The sequence below is a fragment of the Eulemur rufifrons genome, chromosome 6 (genome assembly GCF_041146395.1).
Source record: "Eulemur rufifrons isolate Redbay chromosome 6, OSU_ERuf_1, whole genome shotgun sequence".
Classification (NCBI taxonomy): domain Eukaryota; kingdom Metazoa; phylum Chordata; class Mammalia; order Primates; family Lemuridae; genus Eulemur; species Eulemur rufifrons.
In genome coordinates, this window is record NC_090988.1 from 80,278,825 (window position 1) to 80,301,733 (window position 22,909).

General features: G+C 37.7%; 1 protein-coding gene across 2 annotated transcripts in view; it reads left to right on the forward strand.

Annotated features, from left to right (window-relative positions):
* The first annotated feature begins 160 nt into the window (after window positions 1-160).
* Window positions 161-22,909, forward strand: part of PDHX (pyruvate dehydrogenase complex component X) — a 69,161-nt gene continuing 46,412 nt past the window's right edge. For both annotated transcript variants that reach the window (XM_069469807.1, XM_069469810.1), the window contains exons 1-2: window positions 161-358; window positions 15,985-16,065. In XM_069469807.1, coding sequence (XP_069325908.1) covers window positions 199-358; window positions 15,985-16,065 — 241 coding nt within the window. In that variant the 5' untranslated portion in view covers window positions 161-198. The remainder of the gene's footprint in view (window positions 359-15,984; window positions 16,066-22,909) is intronic.

The window sequence follows — 22,909 nt, forward strand, 5'->3', positions numbered from 1 at the left end:
GCGGCGGCGCCGAAGCCCGACTGGTAGGCGTGGCCGACGAGGTTGGAGGCGGGGCTAGGAGGGCTTCAAGTTTCCGAGACCTTGGGGCACGGGAAGCACTCGGGGGGCGTGGTCAACAGACAGGAGGCGGGGCCTTGGAGGGCCTTGACACTGAGCGATCAGGCTGTGCGGCGGGCAGCCCGTGAGAAGGCTGGGAAGATGGCGGCCTCCTGGAGGCTAGGCTGTGAACCGCGGCTGCTGAGCTACCTCCTCGGCTTCTCTGGCCGCCGAAGCGTAGGGCTGGTTAGGGAAGCTGCTAGGTGGTCTTTCGGTCGCGCAGCTAGTTGGAGATGGTTTCACAGCACGCAGCGGTTTCAGGGTGAGTGTCGGAAACTCTCAGCTTCTCTGTGTAGCTGAGCGATGGGCCTGGGTCAGGAGCAGTCTTGGTTTAGGGCTTGCGTTTGGGTGTGGAGGTGCCCAGGCTCCCAGTTCTTGGGGTGGGGTCCGCTGACTTGGCCTAATGCATGCCTCAAAGGGCTTTCTTGGGAGCTGGGAGAATTCGATTCTACCCCTGGTCCCCTGGTTTGTATGGTTTCTTTGTGACCTTGTCTTGGAATTTGGGTTATTTGTGAGGCTCGGAGAGGTTCCTAAATGCTCTTCTCTCAGGCTCCTTCCCAGTCACGTCTCAGGTTTCTTCAGGGTTATCTAAACATCTCCGACCTGGAAAAGCTGCCTAAGGTTGCCGAGGTTCAGAAGTCACTGTTAGCGGTTCTTATTCATTCTATAGGCCTTTCTCTGTTGGGAGATCTTTTAATGGAGGCTAGTCGGGTTACCGTACGCGATGACTCCTAAAAGATTTAATTTGTAAATACCTACGGCATCACAGACATAGGTCAGGGAGAATATTTCGAGCAAACGTTCTCTTGTAAGAGTGAAAATGTAGGAGGGGAATGATACCAATAAGTTTATTATAGGAAAGTGTCGTTTAGTGGTGTTATTGACACAGTTAACAACTTTTTTGTATTTAAAGGTATGTAAAATGACATGACAGACATTGTTTTTCCTTACTTGGGGAACGGAATGGGGAGGGGGACGGTGGAAAATAGGACTAACTTTTTTTATGTTTAGTGTGGCGTATTACTTGCCAATCAATCCTTGCACTCCACATAATGAATTTTAATCTAAATAACTAGGTGCAGTAGACATTGCCTTCATATTCTGAGATATCAAGGCTCAGAAGAAATAATTTGCACAAAGTCATACAGTGAGATGAGTGCATTGATGTTTCTAAAGATTCAGTAATGGGAACAATTTTTCAGTTTCTTTGGTGTAATGTTTCATAAAACATTCTTTGGAGCAGTGATTCTTTAACAATGTGTATAGAATCCTCTCTCTTCCCCCGCCCCCCAAGTTTGTTAAAATTAAACTATTTTACAGCTTCTAGAGATTCTGTCTTGGGTGGGGCTTAGGAATCTGCATTTTACAAGCAACAGTTAGATAAGTTTTGATATTTTATTTTTATGTTTGATGGACTACTCTATGAGACTCATTGCCTTAGAAAATCATGGAATGTTAAAAGCTTAGTATTGGTCATAATCTAGAAAGAGTGTTCTTAACGTTGTTTGTAAAATAGATCCTTTTGCGAATCTCTGAAAATGCTTGGACTCTATACAGAGAAAAGGGCACATTTGATAATACGCACAAAAATGTTCATGCCTAGGCCCAGTTAAAAGACTCCTGCCTTTAGAAACTCACTTAGGCGATCCTTATCTGAATCATCTTGACATTTTACCTACTTCACATTCCCCAGACACACACCATAAACAACTTCTGTAACACAGTTTGAATACCAACCACCTGCAAGGGAGAAGCACTATATCCCAAGGCAAGCTGAATTAGTTCCTAGTGCTGCTGCAACAAATTACTACAAATTAGTGGCTTAAAACAACACAAATCTATTTTCTGATAGTTAGAAGTTCAGAATAGATGTCACTAGGCTAAAATTGTGTTGATAGGGGCTGCTTTCCAGGGGTGGGGAACCTGCAGCCTTAAGGCCACATGTGGCCTTCTAGGTCCTTAAGTGGGCCTTTTGACTGAATCCAAATTTTACAGAACAAATCCTTTTATTAAAAGCGGTACAGCAGAGAAAAATGAAGCTTTTCTTGCCTCCTTTGGTGCTTAAAAAAGAACAATCTTGAAGTCAGAAGGCTACAGGTTCTCCACTCCTGTGCGGGTGGCCTGTTTCCTTGCCTTTTCCAGCTTCTAAAGGCTTCTCAATTCCTTGGCTCATGGCTTGTGCTTCCATCTTCAAAGTCAGCAATGGCTGGTTCAGTCTTCTTTGTTTTGTTTTTGAGACAGGGTCTTGCTCTGTTGCCCAGGCAAGAGTGCAGCGGCATGATTATAGCTCACTGCAACCTGGAACTCCTGGGCTCAAGCGATTCTCCTGCTTCAGCCTCCTGAGTAGCTAGGACTCGGGAGCCACCACGCCAGCTATTTTTTTCTATTTTTAGTACAGACGGGGTCTCCCTTTTGCTCAGGCTGGTCTTGAACTCCTGATCTCAAGCAGTTCTTCCACCTTGTCCTCCCAGAGTGCCAGGATTATAGGTATGAGCTACTGTGCTAGCCTGGTTCAGTCTTTGTCATCTTACTTCACTTTTGACATTCCCTCCTGCCTGCCTTCTCCTCCTCCTACTTATAAGGACCCTTGTGATTACATTGGGCCTACCTGGATAATCTGAGATAGTCTCCCCATCTCAAGGTCAATTGATTAGCATACTTAATTCCATCTTCAACCGTAATTTCCTCTTGCTATGTAACAACATAGTCATAGGTTCTGGGTATTAGGACGTGAACGTCTTTGGCAGGAGGCATTCTGCATGTGAAGCTGTGTTGTTGGGTAACTCAAGTTGTTTGGAAATTTTGGAATTTTTTCCTAATACTGAGGCAAAATTTATCTCCTTTTCACTTTCCCCTTCAGATTTTTGTTTTGCCATGCTGAATACACGTGGCAATCTTTGAACTATTTCTTTTACAAAGCGTGAATGACACTGGTGTTTTTTTCTCTGAGCCGGTAGAAACTATCATTTCATAAAAACTAAGCAACTATTTGGATTACTGTTGACTACGGGGATTAAGTACATTTATTAAACGATTTCCCCTTTCACACTTCTATCCAGGATTTAAAAATCTGTCCATTGGAAGTACCTGTGGAGTTTTAGTTTTCTTAAGAGGTGTTGGCAGCATTTTTATGTGCTATGACATATGCCATTTACTTAGCACTTCCTAGAATTTCTTATTCACTTCTCACAACTTAATGAAGTTGGCATGATCTGCATTTACTTGGACAAAAATTCCAAGGCTCAGTGAAATTGTGAATCTCTCAAAGGCCCAGCTATAATGCTAATGAACTGAAGAGCATTTATATACTTATATACATACATTTATTTGTGCTTAACAAATCCCTAATTTGTTTCATTCTCTCAACTGAGATGTTAATTGAGAAGGCAGAGACTATGTTATTCACCACTGATATTATTGAACAATGAGTGAAGAAATGATCATCCATTAGGTGCCAGACATACGATAGCCTACTTGGAAAGTAGTTGGCCAGCTGAACAAAACACATTCTCAGTATTCTGCTATGTGGCCCATTTAGTCATATTTAGCTTTGGGACATGCAGTCCTAAATTCCGTATAGGCCTTATGCTTAAGATATTTATATTCTGCTTGGGGAGATAAATAATAAAGGCATGATTTCAGTAGTGTTTGCAGGGAGCTCTGAGGGGTAAGTTCAAGTTGATAAGTATTAATAGCACATAAAAACGCTTCCTAAAGGAAGAGGTGGCAGCCCTTCCAGGCTGAAGGAACAGTAGAAACAAAGGTCTGGAGGTCAGGTGTGATGGACAGCATTTGTAAAGTTTTTCAAACTACCTTAGGCAATTAACTTCGAAGCATTTATATTGTTGTCCTTTTAGAGTAGGTGGCATGATTTGGAAATTAATAACAAGATGTTAATAATAGTGGTTTTATGTTGTCTCTGAAGAATAACATGTTGAATTTAAAATAATGTGTGGATAGAAAAATGAGGTCCAACCTTGGTAGTGATTTGCATAATATATAATTATAGGCCTTGTTTATTATACATATTAAACAAAAATGTCTAGGGAAGCTAGAAATCTAGGATGTTATAAAAGGACCCTAAAGTTTATAGTCGGATTCCAAGTTGGCAGCCAGTGAACTGACCCACATCATTTTAGAAGAAACATTGATAACATTTAAGGCCGGGCGAGGTGGCTCACGCCTGTAATCCTAGCACTCTGGGAGGCCGAGGTGGGCGGATCGTTTGAGCTCAGGAGTTTGAGACCATCCTGAGCAAGAGCGAGACCCCATCTCTACTAAAAATAGAAAGCAATTATATGGACAGCTAAAAATATATATAGAAAAAATTAGCTGGGCATGGTGGTGCATGCCTGTAGTCCCAGCTACTCGGGAGGCTGAGACAGGAGGATCCCTTGAGCTCAGGAGTTTGAGGTTGCTGTGAGCTAGGCTGATGCCAGGGCACTCACTCTAGCCTGGGCAACAGAGTGAGACTCTGTCTCAAAAAAAAAAAAAAAAAAACACAACTAGGAGACTTTGCATGAAAACCCAGATTTTTGTATTTTCTTGAAAATTTAAAGTAGACCCTATGTGGGAACAGTTGCCTGAGGCTGAGTAATGATTGTTCTTTCTGGGTAGGAAATTATTTCCTGGTTTAACACTCTTTATTGCCTCTCAGTCAACAAGGCTGACTATCCCTTGGTATTTGCCATCACCTCTAGTTGTCATTCTTTTCTTGTACCCTTATCTCTATGGAAAGCAGAAGATAAAAGATAGACCGAGAAAAACAGGAGAGAGCAGATGTTGTGTATGTGTGTAAAGGAGGAAATTCTTAGCAATTTACTATGAAAATAAAGGATAGCTAAATCTAAAGAAAAAACCTTTAAGATACTAGCCCTCTTCTCTCACCTGCCTGTTTTCTGTAGGCATCCGAGTTTTTCACAAGGGGAGAGGCAACTTTGATAATAGTTGATTGTATAGTATTAATACTATATTAATATTTCTTCAAACTCCCATTTAACTGTGAAAACAGAAACACATAGAATAGCTGAAGTAAAAATAGGATTTAGAACACCACATATAAAGTGCCACTGGGCCACAGGGGAATCATAATGATTCCATCTATTTCTTCTAGGGCTCCTTTATCTGTGTTTTCCCTTTATCTGTATTTTCTCTTTCTCTGGTTTACATTTTTTTTTCTGGGCCAACTTGTCAATCTGCTTAATTATGGTTTTCTTTCTCCATAATGTCAGCTTGCCTTGCCTTATTGGTGATTCAGGTCTTTATCCACCATACTCTGTCCGTTTAGTTCAAGTGTTCACCATCATTTCTCTGATCTTCTTTCAAATTCCCTGGATAGAGAAGCTGATTGATCCATTATAGGTCAGTTGGAGAACTGGGTACACATGGCTGATACTTCAAAAGCTATGGTTTGGACATTTTCTTTTAAATAGTAGTATTATTTGGGAATCAACGGTTGCTATGTCTGTTACCATGACAATCTGATTAAAGTAGACCAGTAGTGTAGTAATCCTTTATTTTAATTATTTCTAGGCTAAGTAATGACTAAGGAAAATGTATCATCACCTGACCAAAGCAGATATACCGCTACTCAGTTGAGATGTGTGGCCATCCAAGGAAAATAGGAAGGGAGTAAAAGAGATCTTAGCAGAACCAGCAACATGAGGGACTAAGATTTGAGTTATCAGGAGATACTTTGTATATGTTTGCTTTGCTTTCAAACATTTCATTCTGTATATGAAAGGGAGGTATTAGAAGTAGACATCATATACTGAGCACTCACTGTGTTTGGATTAGTTCTGATCACCATGAGAACCCTGCAAAGGTTCATCAGGTTTTATAGGAGAGGAAATAGAGACTCAGAGAGGTTTAGCAATTTGCCCAAGGTTAGTGAGTTAAGTGGATGACTACTTTGGAACTATGCACTTGATGATGTCCGGAGGAAAAAAAAGGATGTTTTTTCTTGGATGTCTCTTTTGCAAAACAAAGACACATCTACTGTTACCACAGCAGAATTCCCTTATATTGTATTGGCCAGGATTGGGTCAAATGCCCTTAAGCCAATCACTGGCTTGACTTCACTGGTGTGAAGAATGGATCGGCTTTGACTAATAAGGGGCTAGGTGATGGAATCACTAACCCTGAGCACATGTGCATAAGAAAAACAAACAGCTGCACAAAATTGAGCCTCTTACAGTAAGAAAGAAGTTCAGGGAGTAGGTATGGAAATACGTATTAATAGCATTTATTGAGAGCTTGCTATATATTAATACCATGCAGCCTTCTAAGCACTTTACATGAATCAACTCATTTAGTACTCACAAAAACTAATGCTGTACTCTAGTGATAGAGTTCCAGTTCAACCCAGGTTTGACACCAATGCCTCTTTGCTTAACTACAGCCTACCTTGGTATCAAACGATAGCTTGATTATAGACATCAGCAGAACAGTGTCAACATACTGAAGTTTTATTCACCATGTGTACATTCTAAATGAACACTTCTTTTTTTTTTTAATGAAATCAGACATTTTAGTAATAACTACATTATGGGTTAGCATTTCAGTGACAGCTGTGATATCACTATCATTTTAGAAAAATTTAAGACATCAAAATTCTAGACCGTGTATAAGGGTGGCAGGACTAAGAGTATATTTAAACTTCCTGCTATCTGTAAATTTCTAAGATGATAGACTCTTAAATATACCTTCTTATTTTTGTCTTGAACTTAATTTGCCTTTTACAACAAAATGTATAAATCTCCAAACTATCATGTGTGTGTTCATTCTTTTGCTAGACTATAAGTGGAGTGGTGATTTCTCCATGCCCTTTTCCCAGGATGGCAAAATAAAGTGGGATTCATGTAGAATTTTAGTTTTATAGTTTAATATCAAGAAGGCCAGTATTGCAAGCTGAAACCTCTTCTAAAGTGGTTTATTTAATTCAGAGGAAATACATTCTGTAGCCATATGCTACCTAAAGATTCCAGCCAGCCTTGTTTCTAAGGTGTCATTGGATACTAAGTAAAAGTGTAAGAAAGAATCAGCAGATTCCATAAACAAAATGGAGCATATGGTGATTTTGGGGGGAGTAGGCACTACTTTTATTTACTATACCTAATGCTCTATTTGATACCTTTCTGTAACTATATAAATCAAAGACTTTCTTCTGTTACATCTAGGGGAGAATTAGGATTGGCAAATGTCTAATTCAGGATAGTTTGCTTGGAAATCTATTAGCCCTAGTTTTTAGAGGGGCACACATCTATTAGAAGGCTATACCACTTCTTCAGGACAATGCATACATGAAAAATTTTGTGTATAATTCTGAGTCCAGGGGACTGATATCTCCCTGTTATCCATAAATGCTGCCCAGTCTCCAGCCTCCTTCCATAAACATTTTGATCATTTCTTACAGAAAGTAGTTCTGCTACATTGTGAGGATATTTAACATATCTGAGAACCAGAAAGATGTGTTTTAATATAGGGGTTCTGATTATACATAAATGACTAGTGGATACAATTACATAGGTGACCACAGCAAAGCCTATAATTTGGAAATCTTGATTCAGATCTGGGTGTGGGTAAGTTTACTTGTGCATTTAGGCTCATCAGACTGTTCACTTTCCCCTAAACATCTCTTCCCTCTCCTTTCTTTTGTTCATACTGTTCCTTCAAATAGAGTGACTTCTTTATGGTTTGAAATAATTTCTTATTACTTAGGTGCAACCCTCTCAGATCTTACTATATATCTGAGAGGGTCCAGGCAGGATATATACTCCCAAAGGGTAAGTTGAGAAAAGTTTAATAAGTGACCATTTTTGTGAATTCATTGTGTAAAGATTGTACTTCCACCAGCTATTACATTTTGTTTATATTAATACTTCAGTTTTAGCACTTAAACTGTCAAGCACTGTGTCATATACATATATGAGAACAAGGCTAGATTAGGTAAAGGAGAGAGTAAAAAGCAAATCTTCAAGTTTAGGCTGGGAGGGTGAAAGGAACCTGTGCATCCATCTCTTATTACCCCAGGAAGGAATTGTGACATGCCGTGTGATGGGATATTGTGATACATCTAGCCAACTCTCTGGATGCCTCCAGAATCTACCCTCTTAACCATTTCTATGCTCCCTATCAATAATAAACAGCTAACATTTTTGAGACTTAATCTTTGCCAGGCCTCATTGTAAAGACTCTGCATATGTTACTTTATTTCTTTACAAAAATCTATTTATATCACCATTTTACAGAAGAAACTGAGGTACAGAATGATTAAGTAACTTGTAGGTGGTGGATTTGTAATTTGAGCCTACGCAGTTTGGCGTCAGTGCTTGATCTCTAATCACTATGGTATCCTGCTTCTCCTTCAAAAAAAAAATTAAATATTTTATTAAGTAATAAGATATTTCCTTTAACACAGTAATACATAACACAATTTAAATAGTCAAAAGGCTACTAGTACTAAAAGGCTTATAACAATACAGTGAGTCTCTGCTCCATCTCTCCCCATTTCCCTTCTTCCTTAGAAGCAACCATTTTTGTCTCTTAACTTTATTTTGGCATTTGCCCATCTCTCTGTTTCTATTTTAGACATTATCTGTGGATGACTTCTGGTCTCTGTTTTCCCTCTCCATTGAAGTTATTTCGGTTAAATCCATTCCATGTTTACACTAAAAAAATACTATGCACAACTGAGGATTGTCATGTATTGCCCCGTATTTTGATTGTTACCGTTTTTTGCTTTTCCTGTGTAGGTTGAACTTCCATTCCAAAGGTCCTCTTTTTGAACCGTCTCCAGCGAAAACAGTCTCATCTTCTGTTGAATGAGGGTGGGTTGTAACCTAGCATTGGATTAAGAGAGAGGATCCAGGTATCTAGCTGCTCCTCAAATAGCAGCCGCACAAATCCTCCCTGGCTTAGGGTATCTTAGGCTTTCTAGGGTCTTACTCATCTATTTACAATTCTGCTTCCAAAATTGTGTGCCATGTTCTTCTGTCTTTGTTCTGTGACCTTGTGGATTTGTTTAAAAATCACAAAAACAAAAGCACATTTTTTTTTTTTTTTTACTTAGTGTTAGGTAAGTTTGGAGGAGAGAGTGAAACTGATAAATTTATTGTAGAAAAGTATTAAAGTGTAGGTTATAAGAAACAAATAGAAAGCCCTTATGGTAATATCACTAACTAGAGATAACTAGTACTGTCATTTTGGAGTATGTCCTTTCAGTCTGTGTGTGTGCTGGCCAGGTAGGAATTGGATTATGCCATATACAGGTTGAGTGTCCTTAATCTGAAAATCTGAAATCTGAAACTTTTTGAGCACAGACATGAAGCTCAATAGAAATGCTCTTTGGAGCATTTCAGAAATCCAAAACACTTCTAGTCACAAGCATTTCAGATAAGGCATACTCAGCTTATATATTGTTTATGGGTTATTTTTTGTTTGTTAGCATGCCAAGACATGTAAATTCTATTTTCATACAAACAGTTGTGCATTCATTTTCTTTTGTGGTCCATTGACATTTTCAATCCATTTTTACACCAGTACCACACCAAAATAACTATTTGAACAAAGAAGACTTATATGACAAACACTCCTTTTTAAAAAAATGCTGCAGCTGCGTTTATTCAAAGCTGCAGTATTAATATTATTCTGTGCCCTGGTGCTAATTTTAAAATTACCTGTACTTCAGTCTGCCTTATTTCATTCAGCCTGCAGATGGCAGACTTGTTTCATTTGAACATCGGTTTTAAAGGTTCAATTTTATTTAGTGAGTTCCTGCATTGAAATGAGAGGCAGTTAAATGAGTAGTCTCTCTCCCTGTTAGAGAAGCAGCAAATTAATGTTAGGGACGGGGAAGCACACTAAGAAAGTACTGAGTAATTTACTTCTTCATTTGGTCTATCTTCATTTCATGATTTTTGTGCTTGGATTATAGTTCTATAAATGAACTAGAGCATGACACTTCAGCTTTACCATATGTAAACTGCTGAATTTCCTTAATTACTTTAGACAGAGTAATGGAGCTTAGATTTGCTTCATATTGACCATAAAACAATTTGTTCTGCATTTGTATTTTAAGAGTTTGCTTGTATTATTATTTTTTTAATCTGGAGACCTTTTAGAGTTCATGTATAAATCATCAATTTAAAGCTTTGATATAATTGAGTTCACTGAAGTATGACTGTTCTTAGGATAAAAGAAATACTTTAGAGAACAAGAAAGTAGAATTAGATTAATGTACCATATTTGGAATTGAAGGAGGAATTATACTGTAGAAAAATTGGAAGAGCAGATTGGAAGAAATACAGGAATTGCTTAGAGGAGCTACTATAAAATTCAGTGATTGATAGATTGCTTGTGTGGCTAGCATGGCAGGGAAAGTAACAATATAGTAAGCAAAATTTTTAATTTATTATTTCATTCTGTTGACAAAAAAGATTAAAAGTTCTAATGATTTGTGTGACTTTTCAAATTACTGTGCTTAAATATAAACTACTGGACATATAGATTACCACAGCCATCTTTAAAATTTTTTTAATTATGTTTTGTAACTACTATAGAAGGGCAGACTTTATAAGCCAATTAAATAAAATTTGCTGGCTTTATTAAAAGGAACAGAACACTACAATGACTACAGAAGGGTTAAGTTCTAACTAAATTTTTAGTACTTTTTGAGTACTAATTGAAATAACCCGTATAATGAGTGGAGCAAAAACCACATTTCCTTTATTCTTACCCATAGTTGTGCAAAGTTAATGTTAGTAGGAAATTGGTGCACATTTTAGAGCCTTCTAAATTTGACTGGTGAATGATAGAATGTATTGCCCACTGGAATGAGAAGGAAGGCTGTATTTAATTTCTAATGAAAATTAAATGATATTAGGTATAGGTTAAAATTCCATTCCAAGGAGTCTAAAAAACCCTACACTATCTTAATAAAGTTGACAGCAGTCATAAAACACAGATATTAATTATGTGTAGCCTTGTCACTCAAAGCTGAAATTTTAATTGTATAATTACTTTCCCACTGGAAAAATATATTTGGAAATGATGTATATATAATGATCTAATCAAAAGAGGATATACCAAAATGAAATTTGTGCTGTTATTAATACATTAATGCTAATCTTTTGAAATGATTTTTCTAGCATGAAAATCTGAGAATAGATTGGTTAGCATGATCTGAAAATATAGTACATTTTATTCTTCGTAATAAATGAGTATAATCGATCAAGAGATATAATACTGAATAATGGAGATGTCCATAATATCCTTCTTTGGTTTTTGTTACCTTCATTTCAGAGTAAGGGTAGTGAACTGTTACAGAATTTTTATATTTTATTATCATTATTCAGAGAAGCAGTTTCAATTTATTCCATGAAGGGTGACTGTATGAGGAATGATTATGTTGTTTTTATTTTTAAAATATGAAAATTTTTGAGGTTCTTGATGTGGCAATTTGGAAAATAATACTTAATAAATGCAGAGGTTTCATAATTTAGTCCTTAATGTCAAGACTAGTGGAAATTTGAAGGTCTCGTAGGTGAAAGATTATAATAGGAGATAAAATCATAAAAATAAATATGAATTGTATCATGGCAACTGGAGCCAAAGTATAAAAATATTGAAGAGAGACTTTCTTTTTTTCCCAAAAAGATGTAAAGAACCTTTAATAAGACAATTTTGGAAAAAAAAAACAAACAAAAAAAGTATACCTTCACTCCAAAATCTCCAGATTCAGGCTCTCAGGGATGCTTCAGGGTAAAACTTGGAGCAAAGCAAGGTGGTCAAAGCCGGGTGTGGATCAGGGAAGTGAGTAGCGAGGAGGGGTGGAATTTGTGCCCTAGGATTTATTTTCTATTATATTTTTAAAATACTGAATATTCTAAAGCTTTCTTTTTTCTTTTAACTTATGGAGCTAGCAGAGGTGATGCCCTCAGATTACGGGGAGGGTTCTCGTCCAGGGAAGGGTCGGTCCGGGTCGGTGACATAAGCACCCAGGTACTCCTGAGATACGAGTCAAAGCCCAGAAAAAGCCAGGTGAGTGGGTGGAGGATGAAGTCATGGAAAAGCTCTAGAGGAGGGCGTCTATTGGGTCAGATGCGACTGCAGGAATGGGGCGAGGGACCTCCTCTCCGGGCTCCCCTAGGCCTTGACCAACAAGACATTCAACGGGGATAGCCCATTACTGCCGGACACTACGGCTCCGGATCTATCGCAGAACTGCTCGGTTTTACCCCGCTGCCCTGCCTCGCCAGCCTGGGCTCCACTGAAGCGACGGTGCTGGGGTGTCCTGGAGCTCCCAGGCCATTTTCTTATGGGGAAGACCAAGACGCACCCGACCTGAAAACGTGGCGGAAGCGGGGCAGTAAAAAAGTAGAATGAGCCTTTCCGCTCCCTGCGCCCAACACACGTGACGTAGGCGGTTGCGGCACCGATTGCGCGTGCGCGGATGCGGCGTTGCACCAGTGGGAGGAAGATGCGTAGTTCATTTCTCCATCAGACGTCAGGAAGTACTTGTTGAGTTCGGCGAACCCGTCGAGAACAGTGACTGCCTTGGCTTCCAGTGCTTTGACGAAACATGCGTGGCCTCCTGGCCAGGCGTCTGCGAAGCAGTCGGTGTATCCCTGGGGGTTGTAGCTTTTTATAAGTTTGCTGTGGCTGAACCAAGAAAGAAGGCATATGTAGATTTCTACAGAAATTATGATTCTGTGAAAGATTTTGAGGAGATAAGGTAGGCTGGTAGCTTTCAGAGTGCAAAGTGATTTTGAAATATAAAGAATTTCTTTGGGTTGATTTACATAGAAGTTTGTCATTGACCTGTGTTCCTGAATTATGAATATGTAGACTGAGGAATAATTTCTCTTGATAAATAATTAACAAATACGGGGGGGGGGTGGGGAGAGAGGAAGGGGAGGCCAATCCGAGCCTTTGTTTTAAGAGAATCAGTTTAGTATTTGTCTGGAATCTGAGTATAGAATCATTGAGGCCCATTTAGTTGCTTTTTGAAAGTGGAACTCTATTTGATATATAAATTTAATACGTATATGTTTATGAAGTATTCTGTGTCATAATACCAGGCTTGAACTTTTTGACAGAAGCAACATATTGGGGCCTTTTTGTTTGTTTGTTTGTTTTTAGCTATTTTCAGGATGAGGTTGGCCTCTTACTCTGGTGTTATTTAGATGGGAAGGGTGTTGTTTTGGGGGGAGGGGTTACCCCTTTTAAAATTAAAAAGCTCATTCGTCATTGTGAGCTTAACAAAGTTAATGCTGAGCCTTGAGCTGGGTATATACATTCTTTAGGCAAATGTTTTTTGTTTTCTTAATCAGGCCATGTAAAAAATGAAAAAGGTAATAGTCACACAACATAATGTAGAGGATTAGAAAGCTCATTTTATTATTTGAAATGTGTATTGAGCTTTGAGCACTTTTTAAGAATTTTTGCAATTAATTGTAGGATTGTTATGGTTTGGGTTTTGAGATGCATCACTAATGTTACAATATATGCTTCTGTGTGTGTGTGTGTGTGTGTGTGTGTGTGTTCGTTCCCTAAGCACACTTTGCTAATTGTAGTTCACTCAAGAGTTTGGTGCTCCAGTGTTATGACTTGAAGTTGTGCATAGTTTAAATTATTTTTTACCTAATATTTTAACATGCCTATTTTATTCCACAAGGACTTATTTTTCTCAGGAAAAAAATGCAAATATTTTTAAAGCTATGTTCTAGTTATAATTTGCATTTTAACTAGGAGTAGCTTGGGAATTAAACTATTGCAGCTGTAATTATTGAGTTATAGTGAATTGGAGTTGGATGGCCTGCGTTCTCCAATCTTTTCTGAAAAAACTGTTTTCACAGTAAATTAAGAGTTAGGAAACTTATTGTGGCTATTTTTCCTTCCACGTTTCTGATATATAATGCACTTAGAGATTACCTATTCTCTTCCACATTTGAAATTTTCATTGTCAGTAGTAAAAGTGGTTTTATAATACAGGAATTCTGTATGCTCAAGGCAGGGAAAGATTTTATTAGGATCTTTGATTAGACATGTGAAGAATGCTCACATGGGCTTGATATGTCTAGTTTGCTATATTTGAATTTCTGGGTGAATAGGCTATAAATAACTGGTGATTAATTGATAATCCATATTTGTAAGGAACACTGAGACATAAAGTTAGCACAGCGTAGTAGAATACAGCCTTGAGAGGTAAGCAGGTAGATTCACATCCCTTAATCAGTCTGGATTGTGGTTTTCTCATTGGTGGAATGGACATGTTGACTTGGAGTTTGGTTTGAGTTCTATCATCGTTGAGGCATTTAGGGGTGATAATTCTACTTTTCTAGCCTTCTTAGAATTTGGTACCAATTGAGAGAGGAAAAGAGTCAGACAGATGTAGTTCAAAGTAACAGATCTAATGCTTATGGTTACATTGGGTGGAGAATATAACTTAGATCTGTGACCTTCTACAGTTGGTCTTAGTCAACCTCATATTTAGACTTTGGGCTTTTTGTTTGAGAGGGAGAGTTCCTTTGTGTATATAAAGCAAACACACACATCTGAATTGCTACCTTACGCCCTGTGGGGCCTGATGGTGGGAACAGAGAGGTGGCTCTGTGGATATGATATGCCTTTGAAAGGTAGGTCCATGTGTGCCTTGCACATGGAAGAGCTGGGAAGACAGTGTAGTAGGTTCCCTATAGGCTGGAAGTTCTTCAAAGAAAAGGAGGGAACAACTGAGGCAAGTTTGTATGCTTGCATCCTTCAGTGAGGAGTGGAGGAAAAGTGAAGAAGGACCACAAGCTTTCTTCTAAATACTTCAAAGGGATGGAATTGCCTTTGTCTTGAAGCCATAGGAACTTTCCATTTGAAATTACAGTAAAATATTTCCCAGGGAAATATTTAACCTCATTTAACCATTAGTGCTACATTCCCTTCTTTTTAATCCTAAAACATCAATGGAGACAAAAAACCCCTGTTTTGACCTCTTCCACATTTGAAATAGGTTAGTTATGCTCTAGTGTTTTGCTTGTTTAGGTCTGGAGATTTGAATAATCTGAGGAGAGAATAGGTTCTATGGAAGACTTCAGGGAATGTAATTTGGTTCCATGAAATATTATTAGTAAGTTGTAATCTAAAAGCTGTATGCTCTTTGAGTATATTCCTGGACAGTAGCTGACTATTGAGAAGCTCAGCTGGACAAATATATGATGTCTCCTTCTTTGGTACCTAAGGAAAAAGTCGTTATGCTTCATCGGGAGGTCATTCTGGTTTGAAGTCTACCTTTTTGGATCCTCAGTTGAATTGTGGTATGGAATAAAATCTGAGATTAATTTAAACACTTAAGTTCTATTGCATGGTCATTCTTGACAAGGCAAACTTTTTCTTTCACACTTACTAGTAGGAACCTTTGAATCTTGAATAATATAATATTAGAGGAAAAGAAAAAGCCAATTCTTAAACTCTGTTCTTCATTGTTGTGTTGTAGGTCATTAGAACCCCATTTTTGTTGTTATTGGCTGTTTTTTCCCAGTCTTTTTCTTTACCTATAAATGTTTTTTGCAAAGACAAAAAGGGAAGGAGGAGATGAAACCTAAATCAGTTTTTCTTTTTTTTTAACTTGTGAGCACCTGGCTTGAAAACATGTGTAGAGGATTGGGAAACTATGAAAAAAGAGTTGAAAGTATTCCAAAAAAGAATTTTATTTTTTAAAAAGTTGAGAATTTATATTTCTATACTGTTTACTAGACATTTGGTTTACCAATTGGGAGTCTTTTAGACTTAGGAATATCCTTTCTCAAATAGAAATTGATATTAATTTACTTGAACTTTATTGATGCCTCATGAAACACATTATTTTTTATGGCTAATCTTTCCTTTTTTCAATTTCAGTTGATCCCATTAAGATACTAATGCCATCACTGTCTCCTACAATGGAAGAAGGGAACATTGTGAAATGGCTGAAAAAGGAAGGTGAGCAAGTATATTACTAATGTCTTGTGTGCTTTGTTATTTGGTCATTTGGGATTTTTTCCTAATCAGTTGTATTGTCCAATACATGATATAAATTAAATAAATTGTATTCCTTTGCTATTTAATGTAAATTTGTTTAAATAAAAATTTCCCATGGTAGTGTAGCAAGGATTTTCACGGTTCAGCCTGTATCTTTTCACAAACACAGAATGGTAAAATATTTTAAGGCTTTTTCCCTAAGTTTTAGTGCTTATACATGGCTTTAGGTTTCAACATCACAAATTTGTCACTCCCCTTAATTTATAACTTTATCATGACTGTGTGTGTGTGTGTGTGTGTGTGTGTGTTTCCTTGGAGCTAGGCAAGTACATTATAAATTTCATTGTAAAGAACAAATAAGGAAGAATATAAGGAAAACCCTCAAAAGAGGAGTAGTGGAGGAAGATTGTAGCCCTACTAGTTATCGAAACGTATTAAACCTCTAGAATTAAAACTGTGGGACTGGTGCTTAAAAAGATAGACTAATGGAACTGAATAGGAAATGAAGAAATAGATGGAGTTACATGTGGGTGTTTAATATATAAGAAGGAAAACGATATTAGATTTATTCTTTATATTATGCCAAGGGTAATTTACAGATAAATCAAACACTTAACGTATAAAAGTGAAACTATATAAATACTAGGAAAAAAAAGTGGCAAATTCTTCTGAACCTGGAAATGGATTAAACACCCTAACTATAACTCAAAATCCAGATACAATAAGGGAAATATTGGTAAATTTGATGGTAAAAATAATAACTTTTGTATAGCTGAAAACATGATAAATCAAGTAAAAAAACAAGTGACAAATTGGAAGAGTATTTGTAATTTTATATCACAAAGGTTAATATCCCTAAAAAATAGAGAATAAAACTATAACTCAATAGAATAGGTAAGATGTATGAACAGATGGTTTACAGAAAAAGAATTCCAAATGCCTCTTAAACATAGAAAAAGATGCTTAACCTTTCTACTGATAAGAAATATGCAAACATACTTTACTGAGATACCACTTCTTACTGATTATGTTGACAGACATTAAAAAGTTTGACAAGCTATTCTGTTGATGAGACTGTGGAGGGAAAGGGAGGAAGCTGGCACTCTCACACATTGCTAGAGGAAATGCAAATGGTATAAATGCCAGGGGAGAGAATTTGGTGCTGTCTAGAAAAATTGCATTTATATTTACCCTTTGGCCCAGAACTTACTTCCAGGGATCTATCTCAATGTTACACTGGCAAAAATTTAAAAAAGGACAAACACACAAGGCTATGTATCGCAGCATTGTTTACAGTAATGGCAAAAGGTGGAAACAACCCAAATGTTAGTCAGTACGGTATTTTTACTATAATACATCCACAGTTGTAAAATAATGAAGAGTATCTCTTTATACTGCCGTGGAGTGATTGTCAGTGAAAAAAGCTGGGTAGAGACAAGTACATATAGCTGTCTATCATTCATCAAGGAAAGGGTGGCAGTGCTAATATTTAAAAAATTAAAAAGAAAGGGTTAGGAAAGACTCTGTGGTGGTACATTTTCTAGCTCTTTTTCCTGGAAATGCCTAAAAACAAGGACCAATCCCATAGCAGTGATCTCCTAGCACCCAGACTAGTCTCTAAATATCAATTCCCACAAAAGTAAATGAAGGCTCTTTGGAGAATAGCTACTTTCAGGTCTGGGGCAGGAAATGTACAGGTAAGTTTGGAATATTGGTCACTTCAGAATGCAAGGAAACTATCAAAAACTCCTGAGGGCATCTTAAAGGACTCAGGAGCCAGAGATGGTACAGTCAGAGAATCAGTAATAGCTATAGTATATTAAAATACATTAAGTATATTTGAGCCCTAAGTTCACAGTAATACTAAAGAAAAAACTTGGTTGGACATGGTGGTTTACACCTGTAAGGGGAGAAATGAGCACTTTGGGAGTCTGAGATGGGAGGATCACTTGAGCCCAGGAGTTTGAGACCAGCTTGGGCAACATAGCGAGACCGCATCTCTGAAAAAAAAAAAAAAAATAGCCAGTTGCCGTGGTACACACCTTTAATCCTAGCTACTGGGAAGCCTGAGGCAGGAGGATGACTTGAGCTCAAGAGTTTGAGGTTACAGTGAGCAATGATTGTGCCACTGCACTCCAGCCTGGGCAAAAGAATGAGACCCTATGTCTTAAAAAAAAAAAAAAAAGAAAGAAAAGAAAAAAAAGCCTGATAATAATTGGTTGGCTTTGAAGGATGCTGGGAAATTAAGTAATTTTGAAAACTGGTAATAAATGGAAAGACTCAAGCATTTTTTTTCTATATGAATTATAGCTCAGTATAACAAGTAATTGATGAGAAGTTTCTCATTGGCATATCTCAGCTGTTAAGAGATGGAAGAATCATAGAATGTCACTGTATCACCATTTTGTAATCTCTAATGAAATAGCTAGTGATCATTAATGGCTTCTAACATCACAAAAAGATAACCAGATATGTGCTTTCCGCTATGAAGTAGTCTTGCCAGAAAATTGAACCAAATATGCTCAAGCCTGTAGCTCTAACTACTGTTTTCTAGAAAATACAGGGGAAAGTAGATCATGTTCAATAAGACCATGAGGAATGTATCAGCAAAAGCCAGACTGTGAGGAATTCCACAGGCCAGTTTCTTCAACAAATAAATTTCAGGAGGGGGCGGGGCAGGAAGGGTGATTTCAGGAGGGGGGAGGTGGGGCAGGAAGGATAAAAGATTTGAGACCAGTGCCAATGTATAGACCTTGTTTTGATTATGATTCAGTCAAATAAAACTGATGGGGACATTTGAAAACCGGCTGGATATTTAATGATATTAAGGAGTTATTTTAGAGGCTTAATATTGATATTTTAGTTATTTCTTTAAAAAATAATAATAGATATGAATAGAAATATTTATGTATAAAATGGCAGTATGCCTGGGATTAGTTTCCAAATAACCTGGTGGAGGATGAGAGGGTAGGGAGGGGTGTAGATGAAACAAGACTGGCATGAATCAGTTGTTGGTTGTATAAGTGGAGTGAAGGCTACACATGGCCTTCGTTAACTTTCCTTACTACTTTTGTATGTGTTTGAAACTTTTGTAGTAATATATATATTTTTAAAAGTTGTACATACTGCTTTCAGGATACAATTTGAGGTGAGAAACTACTCTCCTTGGCTTTTTATAAATACCAGATGAATTTGAATGTTAGTTTTATATTTGACACAGTACCACCTATAAAGCTGTATTACACTACTGTGTCTAGCAATCATTTTGCCAGATTTTAAGTATCGAATATAGTGCTTACAAAATATGACCAGGAATATGAGGGCCAAAGAGGTGAGTATGCTGCAGTGCTCATCGTACAGAAGGACAAAGGAGCAGGTAATGTGAAGGAAGCTGCAGAAAGAGACTTTCTGTTTTTCTGGCAGCTGCTTTCTTTTCCTTTTCTTCTTCTGGTCATTGCTAGGTGTGGCAATAGAGTCACCCCTCCAGGTATTAGCCACAGAATATCCTCTTTTAGTACCCTATGTAGCCATCTTTTCTTATGATTGACTCATTCTGCACCGGGTTAAACTTTTGTGGAGGAAAGAGAGTGAATGTTAGTTCCTACTAGGGATTGTTAGATATATAGAGAAATTATAGGTGACCAGATGAGTTCCCAATAACTGTTATTATGCTTTGCCTGGAGGAATGGTAAATCAAATGTTAACAAGGGGAAGAGAGAAGGGAAGAGCAAGTTGAGAATGAAGGACGTGGCCTGGAAGGACTTGTCTGATACCAGAGATTAGCCCTGGCAAGGACTTCCAGGGTGTCCACATGTGATTCAGTGGGCACAGATGTCATTCAGGCAAATGCTGGTATTGAGTGGTTCAGTCTAGTGCTTATAAAATAGCATTGAGAGAGTTTAGGCAACAGGCAGAAACATCAGAATCTGGCAGAGTGAGTTGCGCTGGGATTGCAGGAGGTCTAGTCTATCATGACATCACTTTTGCCAGTGATGACAAATGTGGAGATCAGGAAGAGGGCTGGCAAGTATTTACTTGAGAACCCTAGCCAAATGAGTTTGGGAGTTTGGAACAAGGTCCCAGTTCCTAGGGAGTCTGGGCTGCTAGGAAGGGCAACAGGATAGATTATGGATAGAACTATGGATTGAGCCAGTGTGGAGGTTAGGAGGTATGGCACAGTGAGGCTATCCAGATGATCATGGCTGATCCTTGATGCACTCAGGTCTGATTGGAAACATTGCTTAATTCTATTCCTTAGTGGGAAATATGTCCGAGTTTGTTAATATGTTGCGTTTCCCTTTTATGAGTAGCATATTAATTGGAACAGACCTAACAACACTGTAAGTGGTCGAATAATGAATGTATTGGCAGAAGGGAGAGTAGGCCAAAACCAGGGTAAGTGACAGGGACCTGGGAAGGCTTTGCAGATGAGGTAGTATTTGAGCCAGTCCTTGTAGAATAAATGGCATTTTTAAAAAAAAAAAAAAAGTGAGAAAGAAGAACGTTCAGTTAATATAAACAATACAGGCAAAGTCTTGCAAAGAGAATGTCATGACACATACTTTGGCAACAGCAGGTAGGTCTGGCTGCATTGAGAGCATAGTGGGTGTGAGATAAGATAAGTTATGGGAAGGATCTTGAATACCGATCTACAGTTTACCTGTCTGTGAGAGTTATCCTAAAGCCAGGATATATCCACAGTCATGGTTATTTACTAGGAAGTTGTTTCTACATGCTTTTCCAAGCCCTGTTAGTAGCATTGTGCTGAATGGAACAGGCCCTAAGAGTACTGTGGTATTGAGAGGTAACTATAGGCAGTTTCAGTAGCCTCTGTTGCCTGCTCCCATTTGAAAAGCCAGCACTGAGGGCTTCTAGTTAATCTGACGTTCTAAACAGATGGGGCAAGGCTTCTGCTCCCTATTGGATATAATATTTCAAGCCACACAAGATTCACAGATAAAGCCCCACTTACCAAGGGTTCATAATTTCAAATTTAATAATGCACATGGAAGCAGTCTTTTAGGAGCGAAAGTCAGTAGGTATAAGAAACAGCAGGACTAGAACTCCAAGAACTGCAGTTAATTGGAATTATATTAGATACATAAAAATGTTTGAAAGGATTAAACATGTAAGAGAAGGACTTGAAAATATGAGAAAAGACAGACACCATCCAAAAAGCCTAAGCAGATTTAAAAAGGACAAATAGAACATCTAGTAATGAAAAATATTGTCTCTAAAATTAAAAAACAAAAAACCTCAAGGTTTGGTTAAAGTGTGATTAGACATGATTGAACAAAGAGTTTGTGAACTGAAGAACAACTTGAAGAAATTAGCTTACATGCAGCACAAGAGATAAGCCCCTGGAAAATAAGAAAGAGGAGTTGAAAAGTGAAAGATAAAATGAAAATCATCCAGTGATCCAATAGTAGGAATTACAGAAGGAGAAAAAAAGAGAGAATGAGGAAGAAGAGCTAATATCAAAGAAAAAAATGGCAGAGAATTTTCTAGAATTTGAGACAGACACGTCTCATATAAATGAAAGAGCCACTGCTCCACTGGGAAGCACTTTGAGCGATTGACTCTGTGTGGCTGCTGCCATCTTTTAAAATAATTATCAGTATCTCAGGAAGCTTCACCTTTATAAATAATGTAATCAATTGGGATCTATTTTTAGGTTTCTTTTCCCTGATGAATTATAGAGCTTTGGATATTTCCATACTCGATATGACAGGATGGTGGTATCATTAAATAATGATTCAGACACAGAGCAGCCTTTTAGGGATGATTTTTAAAAGATTAAATTTCTTCACACTTTGAGAATTTATAGGCCAGTAGAGAAGAGGATTTTTTGGGCCACATTTATCTCTCAGACTTCCGGCTCACTGCAATCTGATAAGTGATTCATACCCGTTAGACTCAGACAGTGTGATAAACGGCCAGGAGACGCATGGTTTCATCATTCTGTTCTCTTCCTTTTTCTTTTTTTTCTTTGTTGCAATGTGCTATTTTAACATAGGGTGGGCCAAGATGTATTTTAAGCCCCTGGAGCATGTTCCCCTGAAGGTTGCTCTTAAAATTCTGTGTTCTGCCAATTGAGGGGAATTTTTTTTTTTTTTTTTAGAAAACATGGTAAATAATTGAGAGCAGTCTTAATCTTTGGTTCTTAGTAGTTCACTAGTCTCTTTTTTAAGCACATCACCTTTGTGATTTAGTTGTGATCTTTTGAGTGTAATTTGCTTTTTTCATTAACACTTACAAACTATACATGTGGGTGTAACTGTGTATGTCTAAGTGTGTCTGGTGCTTGGTACATTTATGATAAGTTGGTTCAGTTGTTTTATATTAAAAACAAATTTATATTCTGACAATACTTTTTTATATACCTTTTTCTCTTACTAGTTATGTTTTTGTTTGATTTTGAGACCTGTATTAATGAATGGTCACCTTATTTAAAAGAATGTGTTTAGACCTTTACACATGAAGATTGAAATTTTTCTTGAAAAAAAAAACTTATATCTAATTATGAATCTAGTTAATTTTTAAGCAAAGGCTAGGTCATAATCCTATAACCTTCAGTGGATAGCAGTTCAATCTTACAAACCTTTAAGGTTTCTTGAAAATCTGAGACTGTCTAATTCACAGCTACTTTCACTAATGCCATGTGTGTATATGTATGTATGTTTTAAGCCAAGGGTATAAATGAAAAGAACTCTGGCTCAGGAATCATGGTTTGTCTTTTGGGGTGCCCACTCTGCCATGAACTACCTGGGAGTGAGTTGAACTAGATGTAATCTAAGGTACGGTG